Source organism: Sorex araneus, chromosome 1, assembly GCF_027595985.1.
Source record: "Sorex araneus isolate mSorAra2 chromosome 1, mSorAra2.pri, whole genome shotgun sequence".
Taxonomy (NCBI): domain Eukaryota; kingdom Metazoa; phylum Chordata; class Mammalia; order Eulipotyphla; family Soricidae; genus Sorex; species Sorex araneus.
The window spans coordinates 240,717,727-240,734,155 of NC_073302.1; the positions used below are offsets into that span (position 1 = coordinate 240,717,727).

At 47.6% G+C, this 16,429-nt stretch overlaps 1 protein-coding gene across 1 annotated transcript in view; it reads left to right on the forward strand.

Annotated features, from left to right (window-relative positions):
- Positions 1 to 4,860: 4,860 nt before the first annotated feature.
- The window catches only part of FLT1 (fms related receptor tyrosine kinase 1), a 214,355-nt gene continuing 202,786 nt past the window's right edge, over positions 4,861 to 16,429 (forward strand). The window contains 3 exon segments of the mRNA XM_055130474.1: positions 4,861 to 4,917; positions 4,919 to 5,083; positions 5,086 to 5,236. Coding sequence (XP_054986449.1) covers positions 4,861 to 4,917; positions 4,919 to 5,083; positions 5,086 to 5,236 — 373 coding nt within the window.

Below are 16,429 nucleotides of genomic sequence, written 5' to 3' on the forward strand. Positions count from 1 at the left end.
CTCCCCGTGGCATATTCGATATACCAAAAACAGTGACAAGTCTCACAATGGAGACATTACTGGTGCCTGCTCGAACAAATCGATGAGCAACGGGATGACAATGATGCAGTGATTTGTTTTTTTTGGTTTTTTTTTTTTTTTTTTTTTTGCTTTTTGGGTCACACCCAGCAATGCTCAGGGGTTACTCCTGGCTTTGCACTCAGGAATTACTCCTGGCAGTGCTTGGGGGACCATATGGGATGCCGGGGATTGAACCCGGGTCGGCCGCCAGCATGCAAGGCAAATGCCCTACCCGCTGTGCTATCGCTCCGGCCCCCTACCATTAGTTAACTTATGCAAAGTTCTTTTGCCAAATACTTTTTTTTTTCCTGGTATTTGGGCCACACCCAGCAGTACTCAGGACTTACTCCTGGCTCCGTGCTCAGGGGACCATAGGATGTCAGGGATTGGACTGGATTGGTCATGTGCAAGGCAAGTGCCCTTTCTGGTTGAATTAACACTACTATATATATATAAACATACGCCCGCTTGAGTAAATTGATGAACAACGGGATGACAGTGATACAGTGACAGAATTATATAGTAAGTATATATATTATATAACATATATTATATATATACATTATATATACATATATATAAAACATGTTTCCTTTCTGTTTTGCCTTCTCACCTGTTTTAAGCTTCTATATATTCCAGGGTTTTAATTTTTTTCTATTTTTAAACCATCCTAGAGTACTTTGAATAAAACTTACCTGCCTTCTTAGGACCATGAATTATTTCTAAATAATGACATGGTAAATGTTGTACATATAAGCTCTCTTTTTACACATTAATCTAGTGATCATGGCCCAAAGAAAGATGACAAATTCTTCTTTGATTTATTGAACTTCTACAGATCTCTTCATTCATTTGATCATTGACTCACTCATTCAGCACCATCTGGGGGGATTTCAATGATGATCAGTAAGCCGTACTTAGCATTCCTTTGCATGATCTGAAGTAACAGATACAGAAAATGCACTGATTGGCAGAATCAGACCTGAAGGACCTCAGCAGCCCAGGAAAGTGGACTAAACCAAACAAGACGTTTATTTGGACCAATAGTTGGATGGTCAAAAGCTATGACTATAAAAGTACAGTCAGATCACAACTCTGGTGAAAAAGCCATAGGGGTCTTAACAAAGATTAAGGTCTTTAAGGGTGCATGGTACGAAATAACAGAAATAAAGGGCTCCTTTGATCTGAGTTGCAGGAACAGATGGATTTAGGACACTATCTATGTCATAGGCCCTGAGGAGCAGATGTAGGAGCAGATGAAGAACCAGAGCTAAGGAGTAGTCCAGAGCTGGGACACATAACCTCAAAAATAAGCTGTAACTCCAAATAAACACAAAAGAGATTAACAGCAGCATCACCAACCTACGTGGGGTGCAACGAATCTGGACAGGGGGAACTTGTAGAGTAGAAATAAAGAAACCAGGAGCCCCTAAAGAGTGCGGGCAGAATTCAGCAGCATCTGACAAATCAAGCCACAAACTCAAAAACTCAGCAGAACTTTCTATTTGCAGCTTGTGAGTATGTATGCTGCTTCTTAGACAGAGGAGCTGGTCAAGTAGAGATGTATACTAACAAATTTTTTTCCATCTAAAACTCAACAGTTTTATAAAATCTACTGATTCTTATAACCAACCATACATATGTATGCTCTATAGTATGTAGGACTGATTTTCTTTGGTCAAAAGTCACCTGAACCCATGTTGACATGATATTCCTGATGGGGTTGCAGTGCTGTGAGTTGGGCAACTTCTGGTTTGGTCCATTGTGAAGATGAGGCCTTGGATTCTCTCCTGTCTCTCACACTCATGCTCCCACAGTGTCATGCAGTCTCTAATATTAAAGCTGTTGGTTTTACCAACAGTGTGACTCTGAATAGGGGATAGAAAGAATCCTCAAGAGAATGTTTGCAGCTGATAACAAGAGAGTGTCTGGTTTTGCAGGAGATGAAATGTTCTTTTGTATGTGAGCAGGAAGCGGCAGATAGTCTACATCAATGGCTTTTTATACCCACAGGCTTGTTGAAATTGATCTTTTTCATCACTATTATCTATAAAAACCTCTTTCCATGGTGATTTAGTTAGAAGAGTACTGTAGCTCATTCTTATTCAAAGGTGTTATCTCTCTCTCTCTCTCTCTCTCTCTCTCTCTCTCTGGTTTTTGGACCACACCCGGCTATGCCCAAGGCTGATGGGCTTTGTGCTCAGGAATCACTCCTGTCTGGGCTTGGGGGACCATATATATGGCAACAGAGATAGAACCCAGCTTGGCCATATTTAAGGCAAGTGCCCTACTCACTGTATTATACTTCCAGCCCCTATTCCTATTCCTAAATGCTAAAACGTAGCAGGTAAAAATGAAATCACAGATAAAACTCTACATGACAGCTTGAAGCATCTTGAGTTCTCTGTGTGGATGATAAAGCAGAACAATTTGGAAAGAAATACTGTCAGGATGTCTGAGGCTGCTGATATAAGAACTAGAGCTTTAGCAAAGAGTAACTGAAGAATGGAGGACAGTTCTTAACGCAGATATTTTGATGCAAATTAAGTCACAGTAAACCAGACTCCTTAATTAATTAAAGAATTTTCATTGTTGGGGGCTGGAGTGATAGTACAGTGGGTAGGGCATTTGCCTTGCATGCGGCCGACCCGGGTTTGATTTCTAGCATCCCATATGGTCCCCTGAGCACCGCCAGGAGTAATTCCTGAGTGCAGAGCCAGGAGTAACCCCTGTGCATCGCCGGGTGTGACTCAAAAAGGAAAAAAAAAATTATTTTTTCATTGTTGTCTGGTTTGGGGCCACATTCAGTGGCACTCAGAGACTACTTGGGGGAGAAATGGTAAGCCAAGGTTTGAACCCCAGGTTGGCTGCATGCAAAAGCAAGTGCCCTACCTGATGTAACATCATAATTCTTTTCCCGCATTTGGGACTTCTTTCATTAAGTTAAGGAGCAATATATTAGTATTGACTGGCATCTTAATGATTATGATCATCCCAGGCAGACTCCATTGACCAGCAGACGGGCGGAGAATTGCAGGTTTTTGTTTGTTTAAAAAGTCAAAAACCACTTGAAAACTGTATTGCCCATTGGAAGGGGTGCTGCGGGCCCCTTCACCCCAGCACCAGGAGCCAATTCTCCTGAACCGGAGCCCTTGGTCCATCTGCAAGTGGACCGAGCTCCCGGCCCTGGGATCCTCCTCTGGTCCTAATCTTCCTGCAGATTCTGTCTGGGGCCCGGGGAAGACAGGACAGCAGGGAAATCGCTGGCCTTGCACCCTGCTAACCCAAGTTCCATCCCTGATATCCCATACAATCCCCTGAATACCACCACCAGGAGTGGTCCCTGTGTACAGAGCCAGGAGTAAGCCCTGAGCACTGCCGGGTGTGGCCGCAAACCAAAATAAAAACAGAGTCAAAGTCACAAAGAAGGCAGCGCTAATCCCCACCGGCGCTTTTGGCCCGAAAGCAGTGTTCGCCATTCACCCTCCTCTTGTCCTCTCTACACGCCCCCCTTCCCCCCGACTGTCCAGGAAGACCATGATTTCTCTTTAGGGAGAAGAAGTGGGATCCCTGGACTCTGCGGGATGGTCTCAATACCAGGGCCGGGTGGGACCAGATGAGACAAGGATTAGTTTAGCTTGCGTCCCTGCCATTTTCCTATTTATTGTCCCGGAGGAAGGATCCTGTGGTTTCCGTAGGAATTAGGCTTGGGCAAGGCGGGCAGGTGGAGCCAGGGAGCGACGCGAGGGGCTCGGGCTGGAAAAGTAGACAGAGCTCGGCCAGCTTTTCTTCGGAACCTCCAGGGACTGAGGCCAAGCGCGCGGGCGCCAGGGAGCAGGGACCTCTCCGGCCTCTGCCGCCAGCTGGTGCGTCAATTTAATGGCCCGACCCGCAGGGGTGCGAGGTACTGCGGTCCCTCGACAAGGGTCGCGAGCCGCATTCACGAGTCATCGCTTTCCTTTTATCCTTTCATTCTGGCAGGTTGCACTCCCCCTCCCCCCTACGCCCACCTCTCACCCCAACCCAGCGGCACTGGTGGACACAGGAGGGCCTCTGAATGGAACCCAGGGTGATTTCAGCCCTTTAAAAGGAGACAATTCATGAGAACCAACGTTCACTTTAGGGACATCGCCAATGACCCGAAGCCTCAAGTGCATTTCACCCGGCTTTGTTCGAAAAGCACTAGAGTCGCTGCTTTGGCGTTAGCACGCTGCCGCCAGGAATAATTTTCTGAAAAATGTGTTTTCCCTTTGTGGCTTTTTTGCTTGCAGGAGATAAAGTTCAAGTGCTCGGCTGTTCACAAGTTGTAGGAGCCCTTTGGGAAACGCCGGGCGGGAGCATCTGGGTGGCCGAGAAAGGCACAGCGGCGCTCCCCGGGCACCCGCGCGGGCTCGGCGGCCTCCACAAAGGTGCCAAGTCGGCCTCATCTGCTCCGGGCCCGGGGTCCCAGGTTCGGTGCCGAGGATCTGCGGCGCCTTCCCCCGGGTCGCGGGCAGCGAAAGCGCAGCGCGGAGCTGGGAGCGACTCTGCGCCTCACTCCGCGGTGCCCGCGACCCCCGTCGCCGAGGCGCGGCCGCTTCCCGGGAGCCGGGCGGTGGAGCCCGGGGAAGGAGGAGGGGACCCGGGGACCCGGGGACCCGGGGACCAGGACCCTGAACCTGCCGGCACCGCGCTCTCAGGCTGCGTGGCGGGCGCCTCCCCCGGCGCGCACTTGCTCGCCGACCCCCACAGTGGCGCCCGCCCCTCTGGGGAGCCGCGGGGAATCGGATCCCGGAGGAAAGAAAGTAGGTGGGGAGGCGGATGAGGGGTGGGGGACCCCTTGACGTCACTGGAAGGAGGTGCCGGGGTAGGAAGTGGGCCGGAGAAAGGTTATAAATCGCCCCGGCCCGCGGCTAGCCGGCAGCGAGGTCCGTCGGCGGGGAGGACCGGGGCGCGCCGGGCTGAGCCTCCAGGAGCGGCGACTCGGAGCGGGCTCCGGGACGGGCGCGGGGCTGCGAGGATTACGCCGGGACGTGGCGGGCTCGGCGGCCGGAGCGGAGGACGCGGCGCGAGAGGAGCGGCTGGGGCGGCGGGGTCGGCGGCCACCGGGGAGCAGGCCGCGTCGCGCTCACCATGCGCAGCTGCGGGGACGCCGGGGCGCTGCTGTGCGCGCTGCTCGCCTTTCTGCGGCTCCCAGGTAAGGCGAGGGGCCGGGGCGCGCACCCTGCGGCCGGGGCACGCCGCGTGCGCCGGGGTGCTGCCGCGGCACAGGCGGGGGGAGCCGGGGCGACCCTTCTCCTGCACAGTCCGTCGGCGTCGCGGGGCGGCCCCCGGGGACGGTTGGAGTCTCAGTCGCCCTGCCTGGCCCCCCGACACCCATAACTCACCCCAACACACAGACACACAGACAGACGGACAGACAGACAGACAGACACACACACACACGCACACACACACACACGCACACACACACACACACGCACACACACACACACATACACGCACACACACGACTCGGGGCTCTGGGTCCGGGCTCAGCATTTGGGGAGCGCTGCGCACCCCGCTTTACCTGCTCTCCAGAACCTCCGTCCAGCTCCTGGAGCGTGGACCCCCCCTTGGATTCATTCTCGAGCACTCGAGTCCACAGGACTGAAGCTCCGAGCCCGGGCGAGGTTGGAACCCAGTTCCCACCTCTCACCTCCACAGGGCAGAAGGAGGGTCGGTTCTCTGGGCGCGGGGCCGCCAGGGGCCCACGGAGACCCGGAGCGGGCGAGCACGGCTGTTGGCCCGTCTTGGCCCTCTTGGGACTCCGGGCGCCACTGTCCCCCGGGATGTCCCTGAGCTTCGCCGCCTTCCCGCAGCTCGGTCTCTGAGTGGGCCTGCTCAGGGCGCCGACCTGCGGCCACCTGGTGGTCGGGACTGCCGACGTTGTCCCGGACCGTTAGGTAGCGGGAGCGCACACCTGCCCTTCTAACGCCCGGCGAAGACGGGGTGCACGCTTGGGACCCAGTCGCCGTTGGAGGCGCGGGTGAGCTGTGAGCGCCTGTGCCCCCACTGGGGGAGGCGCGCGGTCCAACTACCAGCGGCAACCCGAGATTTTACAGCGTCGGGGTGGATTTAGGGACTCCAAGGAGTTAGGAGACCTAGTTCCCTGGTTCAGCCCCCCCCGCGCACGGAAAATCAGATTTAAGAGCTCTTTTCTCTTAATCACCCAAAGAATAGGTAAAAATGAAAAAAAAAATGCAGTTGCGCAAAAATAAAGTAAGTTATTGCAGAGGTTCCCGGGGAAGAAAAGCCCGTAAGACCGAGCATTTTCTTCTGTTTTTAAATGCTTCTTAAAACCAAAAGGCTGTAACAATGAAGACGTTCTTTCTCTGCAGGCAGACGAATTAGACCATCAGTCTAAGAGTTCTGATTAGATGGGGGAGGCCCAGAAGCCAGGAGAAAACCTGATGTCTGAGTACTCGCTCTATATTGAGAACATCGCTAAAGCGACTGCATTGAATGAAATAAATTGTTTTTCCTATTCTAAAAGTATGATTTCTCAAAAGTCCCTTATAACTTATATTGAAATATAAATGCACAGAGCATTTCAATAACTTGATGAGGTCTGTTAAGTCAAGGTGAACCTAGGCAAATTACAGTAAATTCAAAACATGCAGGGCAAAGTATATGATATATTGCACTTTGCTGCCTAGAATACGTCCATTTTTATTTCTGTTTCAAAAAGTTGATTGACTGCTGAAGTATAGTTTAGTTCTGATTAGGAGTAAATTAATTTTAGTTTTTCAGGTGTGTGCGTTAGAGCCTCTTGCAATTTCTCTTTGATTTATGTTACTTAGGTCAGGCAGAAATCTTGGAGCTGTTTTATGATTAAAAGATATTTACAGATGTGTTCAGGAAGAAAAGACAAGTTTTTGGCAAGGCCAGAATTCCTTTACCACCCGTTCAGGAATGCAGTATTAGCCTTTACAGTTTGGACCTTAAAGCATGCCTTTCTTGGACTGACTAACAAACTTCTCAATGCAACCAGTTATTTCCAATATACACCAGGACTTTAAACCTGAGTGAGGGATTGCCTATCTGTGGAGTGATGTGCAGAAATAGGTGGTTTTTACCCTGCTGATTTATCAACAATATACTTGCTCCCACCGTAGGCTGCTTCCCTTTGGGTGTCTTTGAGCATCAGTTGGTTAGTAGCTCTGTGTCCCTTTTGTGACTGCCAGAAGTACATATAACCACAAATTTAGTGATGCAAAAAAATAATGTATGTCATTTACTTTCTTCCCAGTATCTTAGGAAATAAAATGATCCCAACAATTTTCTGAGGCTTTGAAATCCTGTATATAGCAGCCATGATCTCCAAAAAGATTGCTAGTCCTAGTTTGTCTTAGAGTCTGGTAATCTTAATTTTTAGGTGCCAAGTTCTTGAATGGAAGAGTCATAGATGCATTTATTTCAGACCCAGTTTTTCTCCCTAAGCAGATATCACAGTTTGATAGAACTCACCAGAAAAACTTCACTTGTGCATCTTTATGAGGGAAAAGCCAAATTATTGATATAAAGTGAAGTAAAATGTACATGAAAATAATACCCATCTCCAAATTGAATATAATAAATCTCCAGGGGCTGGAGAGATAGCACAGCGGGTAGGGCATTTGCCTTGCACGCGGCCAACCCGGGTTCGATTCCCAGCATTCCATATGGTCCCCTGAGCACTGCCAGGGGTAATTCCTGAGTGCAGAGCCGGAGTGACCCCTGTGTATCGCCGGGTGTGACCCAAAAAAAGCACAAAAAAAAATTAAATCTCCATAGTTTGTAATCACTTTAAGATTTTGAGGGTTTTATTCTCCTGTTTTTCCTCCAAGGTAAATGAAGCTACAGTCTTTTGGATTTTGTTTTATTAAGTTGTATATTTGGACTTTAAATTAGTTGGCAGTCCCATAATTTTCCATCACGTTGCAGCTGAACTATACTGTGACTCCTTGATATTTGCAACTATTTAAAAGATGATTATTTTATGTTTTCTCTTCCTATTGAAAATTAAATTATAGTCTGATTTCTCATGATAGCAAAGTAATTTTTGTTTTGTTTTTCACATGTAAAATTCAGAATGTAGATGGTTATTTCCAAGGCCCCTTCCCAACTCCAAAGTTCAATGAATGATTTTAAGAAGGAGCCTGAACCTGGCATCTGTCTCACTTTTTCCCTTCACCTCTTCACATGGGAACTCACCATTTCCAGACTGGGTCTCCCTGCTATGAATAATCACATTCTATTTCTTTCTTACTAGAAAAGTGCACTTGACCAACCAGTTAACTTGGTCTTTAGTGAATGTTAGAGCTCAATTGTCAAAGGATGTCCAAGTTACCTTGCTTTTGTTTTTTAAACCAGCAGTAGTGTAACTATACGAATTACTCAAGTGCAAGACTCTCATTACATCACCTTTTCTAAGGATACCAGTCCTTTTAAACCCATAAGCATGCCTTGGTGTGTTTTCTAATGTTTAGTTATTTGACCTAATAGTAGCTTTACCATAAAAGAGTTCCATGGTTCAAAAAGGGTAGTAAATTTGAAAGTGAACATATATGTCATTTTAGAACATACCAATCAACTGCTTTATTATCTTACCAAATATTTTTGAGATGTTGCAAATAATCTATTTTGGATGTATGTAAGAGGACAAGATTTTCAGTAGTGTAACAAGGAAGAATGTAAGTTCGAAACACTTCCCAGGGGAGAAACATGTTGTTAAAAAATGATTCTCTATTACCACCTTCCCAAACATACAATGCATGTGGTGTCCCTGAGGAAAATTATGTATCTTACTGTAAAGTTAGAACTAATGGTTACTCTGGCTTAGAAATTTCATTTTTATTTTGTTTTTCAGTTTGGGGGTCACCCCTGGAGGTTCTCAGGACTTACTCCTGGCTCTGTACTCAGAGATCACTCCTGGTGGGGCTTAGGGGACTTTATGGATGGAACCTGGGTGCAAGGCAAGCACCTTCCCACTATACCACTACATGCAACACAAGCATCTTACCTGCTGGACTATCTCTCCAATTCTGGGAATTTCTGCAGAGCAAAACCAGATAAGATTAAGTTACTCTTGGCAGTTCTTTAAATTGAGATGTATGCAAGTGGGCTTGGGAATGAAGAGAAAGCAAGAGGAATTGTCTTGGCACATGGATTTGAAATGTGAAGCTTACTGGTGTTAGTCGGGTTCTTGGTTCAGTTGTAGAATTGTTGGATGGCGGGTAGACCTCATAATTTCCTAGAGTGCTTGTTGTGGATAGAAGGTAAGGGACATTCGAAATAACACCAGGTTCTATTTTCTCAAGTAAAAATATGTTACTTATAGGGCATTAAACACATCTGCTGCATTGGGTTTAAATAATTTCATGGAACAGAATGGTCCGTTCTTTTCCATTGGTCTTAGTAGAGTGGTGATGTTTGTAAAAAAAAAGACAAGATCCTCCTGCCAGACGCTTTCCAGGATCATTGTTGATTTCTCACACACTTGGATGCTGTGGAAATTGCAAGCTGCTGATTAAATTACTGGATTTTATACCAGATTGAGGGAGGGGAAGGAAATGGGAGGAATGGGGCAATTGAGGAAGGGCTTGAAAGGAAAACCTCTGGCTTTGCATCTGGAACTGCAGGGGGTTTCATTAAGGAAGTGGTTCCATTGAGTCTGCTGAAGATAGTGGACGAGATTTCCTGCATTGCTGCTGGGGCGGATGTGGGGGGATGTCAAGAATTCCTGGGGATTTCCCATCAGTCTTGGTAAACCTGGATGCCTCCGAGCCATTTCTGATTATCACTTCTTCTCTTGGTTTTGAGCTCTTTAAGAGACTTGCTCTTGTCTCACAGACACATTCCTTAGAAAGCTGGTGAGAAGCTCATGGATCCAGTCTTCTCAATTCAGAGATGAAAATATCTGCCCAGAGCAGTTTGGTGAAAATATTTTTCAAGGTCAACAGCTGTCTGCTAGTAGGCTTAGGAATGGAACTTGATGTTCTTACAACAGATAACATGTCTTCTTCATTTTTGTATTTCCTCCACCCCAAACATTTGTTGAATTGTCTGACTCCAGGGTTAATATTTCTTTTTGAATGCTCTTGTCTTTCTGTGTTTAAATGAAATGTTTTTAATGCCAATATGTTTAAGACTATCAAAACTGTGACTTCTCAGTTGGACCATGAAAGATTTGGCAAGAAGATTAATTTTCCTTGTGAGCACTTGGAACCCTTCTTTTGAACTGCTGTGGCTTAAATAGTTGTGGCTTCTAGCGTGAGCTTCATTTTTCACCACTTCCCTCCACACACCCTGTGTTCCAGCTTCACAAATGCAACCGAGTCAAAGAAATTACTCACCATCCTTTAGATGGGCCTTGCATTTTTACCCCTCCGTGTTCATGCTCTTGGTCTGCCTGCAAAACCCTTTTCACGCCCTATTTTATTTCTTGCCCGCCTTTAAAACCCAGTTCAGAAATTCCTTTTTCCAGCTTTCCCTTGTATCCATAGACAGAATTGTCTCCTGATTTTCTGTATGTCACCTGTATGTCACCCTTCCCCCTCCCCCCTACCTCCCCCACACAACCTTCCCCCAATCCTTAAGTTCTCATGTGGCATTATTAGTATTTGGTTAACATGTGTGTACTCTTTTCCCTTTGGGAAAGAGATAACCGTGTCTTAGTTGCTTGGCATGAAGTGTTGGAATAAACGCATGATGGAAAGCGGTACTAAACTGTCATTTCAAAGAAGACCAGAGGTGAATCTATAGATTCAAAGGTGTGTGCTGTACTCCTGTCTGTTCGTATGGTCTCAGTGATAGTGACTTCCTTGGAGGGACTGTTTCCAGAATTGGGCCTTGAGTAAGTGGCCCACTAGGAGCTTTACCTCTCTGAGATAACCATCTCCTGTAATCTCCTTCTGTTTGTCCTGATGCCATACTGGGGCTTCTGAAGCAGCAAAGTAGGAGCGAGGTCTGTGCAGAAATTCTGTCTCTGTTGGGGAGGCGCCAATTACTTTAGCTTTACCCCCAAGTGTCTTTCATAATTTCCAGAAACAACTGTGCTCTCTGATTTTATGGTTTCACTGGTTGGGCCTCATAGATTCCAGTCTGAATCCTTGGACCCAGAACCAGATGAAGATGTACATCTTAACATGGCCAGGTTTCTGCTAGTTAGAATAACGAAGATGCGAATCCTGACCAGTAGCCACCTGGCCATGTTCAAAACTACTGCAGTAGGACTAAGAGCCTTGATTATGGAATATGGCTAGTTTATCCTGTTGCCTTCCTTGAGGATGGCGTCTCTTCAGTTCTTCCTATAAAAGGAGTCCTATCTGGACAAGCCTCCTAGGTGTGAGACATTTTCATAAAAATATCACTGCCATGATCCCATGATCTGATCTCAAGTTAGTGCCTTACCACCCCCAGCCCGACACACACACACACACACACACACACACACACACACACACACACACACACACACACACACAGACACGCACGCACGCACTGTTTCTCTCACTCTCTCTCTCTCTCTCTCTCTCTCTTTCTCTCTCTCTCTCTCCTGACACCATCCCCTGAGCCAACACTCTGTGTGTGCCCCATGCCCTCTTCATTCTCCAGAACCTACTTCTCAGAGTTTGGTTTATAGTCCAACAACAGCAAAACCCCCTGGAAATACTCAGAAGTGTTGATTTTGGATTCATCATCAGCTCAGTGTGTGTTTGGGGGAGGAATGAGGGGTGCCGTCTGGTTTCTCTTTACCAATAGTCCAACAATCTGTGGGATTGAGGCATTAGATCTGAGTTTGCCTCCCTGATCCAACCTTGTCCTCTTGGGCTGAGAGTGGACAAAATTCCAGATGTAGTTTGCATCTACACTCAGAGGAAACAGAGGCCATGCTCTTGTAGAATACTGGTACTAACAGAATCCTGGGTGGCAAGACCAAGACTTTAGAAAATATAGACTCTGTCAATAATAGTAGAAATGGCATTAGCTAGGTTTTCTTTTTTATTTTGTTTTGGACCTCCCCAGTGGTAAATAGATTTTAAAATATTTTAAAAAATTGTTCAAGGCTTTTGTTTCCGAAACAGTTACTTAATCATTTAAACTAAAAAAAAGCAATTCTCCAGAATCTCTCTCCTGCAGGAGGTAGAGTCATTCCACTGTGCCATGCTATAGCTGATAACATTTTTTTTTTTTGTACTTCTGACTGGCTTGGCAGTTACTGTGTTTTGCACTTGAATTCTTCCTTGTCACATTACTGCAAATCTTGGCAAGTGCTTTTGTCTTTTCACAGATTATCACATTGCTCCCAGGCACTTTTTCTCAGCCTGGTTTTCTATCCTATTTAACGGGTGGAGTGTAAAGAGATTTCCTTTCAAGCCACAGATTCACTATGGGGTCTACACCAGTAGTCTTAACAATGATCAGCTTCTTTTGTTAAAAGAGGCCTGGTGTGAATCTTGTATAAATGGCAACCCTTGACTTTTATTATATACAAATATGAACCCTTTAAATTCAAGGCCAGAGTTAGCAAAACCCTAACTAGTAATTAGCCTGTAATTGACTTCTGCCTTTGCCTCTCACGAGCTCTCCAACCTTGATTTTATAGTAGAATCCTCAGGGGGAGAAAATCCTCTTGTCCTGGCTACACCCCTGAACGACTTAATTACAATCTCTTGGGTGGGACCAGACATCAGTAATTGTAAAGTTCCGAGTGATTCCAATGGGCAGCCAAGTTTAAGAGCCTCTTGTTTTATCAAGCATCTGAATCAGCCACAGAACTGGCTACAGTGCAGTAAGGTTGCCACTGGGTTTCTGGTTCAGTAAGTCTGGGCTGGGGCCGAGGATTTGCATTTCTGGTAAGTTCCAAGGGGAAGCCCCTGCATCAGCAGCATCTAATGACATTAAATCACCACTAGATGTGTAACGAAGTGGAAGGAACAGAACTTATGAAAATTGCTGCAGGTAGAGTATGTGTTAAGAGTGTGGCAAAAGGGATGCTAGAATATAGTGCTTAAGAGGGCAACCAGTCACTTGCAGCAGAATTGCCTTTAAGGGAAGTGGTCTGTTCTGCCAAGGTTGGCGTGTGAGTCAGGAGCCAGAACTGAATTGCAGGTTTGCAGGAGAGTAGTTGCAGACCCGTAGAGCACGCTAGAGCCTTAGGCACGGAGTGCTCAGCAGTTCTGCTGTCTGAACACTGCATTGTCCTCAACATACTTTTGAACAGCATCAATCTATAGACCTGTCCTGGGTACCCGCACGTCTCGGCTCAGCCCTTTGCCCTTCTGGTTTGTCCACAAAGCTGTCCCCAAACTGTCTGCTATAATGCTCTGCCTCTGCCTCTGCATATCCTTTTTCTTTGGGGGTAGAGGTGGGGAGCTACACGTGGCAGTGCTCAGAGGTGTCCTCTGGGGTAACTGGGATCACTCCTGGCTCAGGGGTGTACTCTGGAATGACTCCTAACACTCTGGGGTCATTCCTGGCTCCGCACTTAGGAATCACTTTTTGTGGCACTTAGGGGACAAAATGGGATCTAGGGATGAAACTCTGGTCGGTCACATGCAAGGCTAGAGCCCCCACTACATATCCTCTGTGGGGACCAGCGTCCCCTACCTGGGTGACTCAAGTCTCTCTGGGGCAGGATTGTTCTGCTGGCTCTTAGGCTAGGCTGGGATTCTCTTTCTATTGGTGAGAAATGACAAGCTTGGTTGGAGACAGCATTGACCACCCACCTCCTGTGGGTGTTGTGAAATGCCAGATTAAACGACTTCCCTTTGCAGAGTGCATCAAGATACTCTATAGGCGCATCTTGGCCCTTGTCACAGTGTGTACCACTGGACTCTTATTTCTGGACCCAGAAATTGCTCCACTGCTCTATCACTGCTTCTGGTGGGCGGAGTCATATGGACTCTTCTCTCTGTCACCTACTGCTAGGTATCATGTCACTCCAAAATGCAGTGGTCTGACACATAATTGTCTCATGAGTGCACATTCAAAATTAGGGCTTGGTGGTGGGAGCCAGGGAGATAGCCCAGTGGTCTGAACCTGAGCACCACATGGGCCTTCCAGTACTGCCAGGGGGAGCCCTGGAGGTCCCTGAGCGTCCCCAGGTGTGGACCTTGTGGTCCCCAAGCACTGCCAGGTTGGCCCTGGGGGGCCCTGACCTTGCAGGCTCCACACCCAGCCACCCCAACCAGCGGAGACCATTATGGTCTCCGGGTGTGGCCCCCAGGCCCCCTGAGCACTGCTTGAGAGCTCCTCTCCAAAGAGAAAAAGCAAGAAACAGGAGTTGGCACCGCGCTGTTTTCAGTGTTCTCTTCGCTTTTGGAGCCCGTACCCCGGGTCTTTTAGCTGGGCTCTGTTCCTGTGCACGTGGCTCTGACCCTGTCCAGCTCTTTCGGTGCCTCTGTGTGTCAGGCCGGCCTAGGTAGCCACTATGGGAGCTTTGAGCCTCTGGAGGCCAAGGCTTGGGAACTTCTGGGACACCTCTTCTGCCACACTCAATTAGTCAGACAGGGGCTCACCAGCCCGAGGGGTGGCACTGTGGCTCCTCCCGTGATAGGGGGAATCTCCAGTATCGCAGCCATGCTTCAATCCACTACACCATGGTGTAGTCCAAAGTGCCTTTTTCTTTTTTGGTCTAAATATTGTGCTGAGGGTAAGATCACTCTGGACAAGATCTGAGTGCTGAAAGTAGGTAAAGGGATATTCTTGATAAGCTTTCAGTATTAATACTCACTATCAATTGTCTGAAAGGGGGGCATGCGCATGCACGCAAGACACACACACAGAGTGAGAGAGAGAGAGAGAGAGAGAGAGAGAGAGAGAGAGAGAAGAAAAGTGTCTGCCATACAGACAGGCTGGGGGTGGCGTTGGGAGGTGATGGGAGGGAACCTGGGGACACTGGTCCTGGGAAATGTACACTGGTGGAGGGATGGTGTTGGAACACTGTATGACTGAAATCCAATCATGACAAGCTTTGTAAGGGTCTATTTCACAGTGATTCAATAAAAAAGCAAATAAATAAATAAATAAATAAATATTGTCCTGAAGTTTGGCCAAAGAAATCATTGAGATGAATGCCTTTACCGTTTGGGGGAACAGGTGCTCCCCAGCAGTGCTCATGGATTGCAAGGCCAGTCTTGATGGCCTGTAGCCTGTGCCATCAGGGCTACACTTGGATTGGGGGTGGGGCATGTGATGCTAGGATCCAATTTTGGATTCTTGCACATGCAAGGTTCTCCTGACCCCTGCCTTGGATCTTCTTTTCTTTTTCTTTTTTTTTCTTTTTTGCTGTTTGGGTCACATCCAACAGTGCTCAGGGGTTATTCCTGGCTCCTAATTCTGCACTCAGGAATTACTCCTGGCAGTACTCGGGAACTGTATGGGATGCCGGGGATTGAACTCAGGTTGGCCGAATCAAGGCAAATAACCCTGCTCGCTGTACTATCGCTCTGGCCCCTCCCTAGGCTTTTCTAAGCAGAACCTGTGGCTGAGGTAACCCATAGAACTTCCTAGTGATAAAGGGGTGGGGAGGTGATGCTCAGAGGCCACCCAGTCAACACTCAGTGGTGCCAGGGATAAAACCTCAGACCTTGTGCATGAAAGACATCTGTGCCACCCCCATTGACCTGCCTCCAGCCCCCAAGAATCTTTGAATCAGGGCACCCAAGTCACAGCGAAAAGTAGCTCGCCATGTGGGGTTCCTGGCCTTTCCTGGAAGTTCTGTAAACAAGGCCAGCTGGCTTCAGAGTCCACCGGGCCAGCTGCAGATTCTTGCATGAGAGGATCTCTGAGTGGGCACATTTTTCCAGGGGACACGGTGAAACTGTGATTTGGAGGCGAAAGAAAAGAAGGAATGAACCTCTGGGATTGCTGGGACCTCAGTGTAGGAGTGTTAGTTTACTCCTTCTGTGGTGCGGGGAAATGAAGTACTTGCCTGAAGCTCCAGAGTCCCTCTTCTGTCTGCCACCTGCTGCAGAGCCTGAGAGCAAAGGAGAAGGAAGCAGAGCAGAGAAAGGGCGCAGGTCTCTGTCACCAAAACCATTCTCTTTCTCCCTGACATTTTGCCATCCGTAAGGAATGTCAGGAGACACTGCTGCCCAGCTTAAAGTGCTTTGGGAGATTCGACTGATGTGTGTGGCAGACCCCAGGAAAGTCTCCGTTAGGACAGGGTTTTAATCATGTGGGCTTTTTTTTCCTAGGGGCAAAACAAAAATCAAGTGAGAGAAGGTTCTCCAAAAGCCTTTAATAGCATGGTGGCATGATGATTTCCTGATCGCTCTCCTCCTCTTTCACATGAATTCAGGTTATAGGGGAGGTGAAAGGGACAGCTCTATGGTTCTGCCTGAGCTTTTGCCAAGCAGGTTGT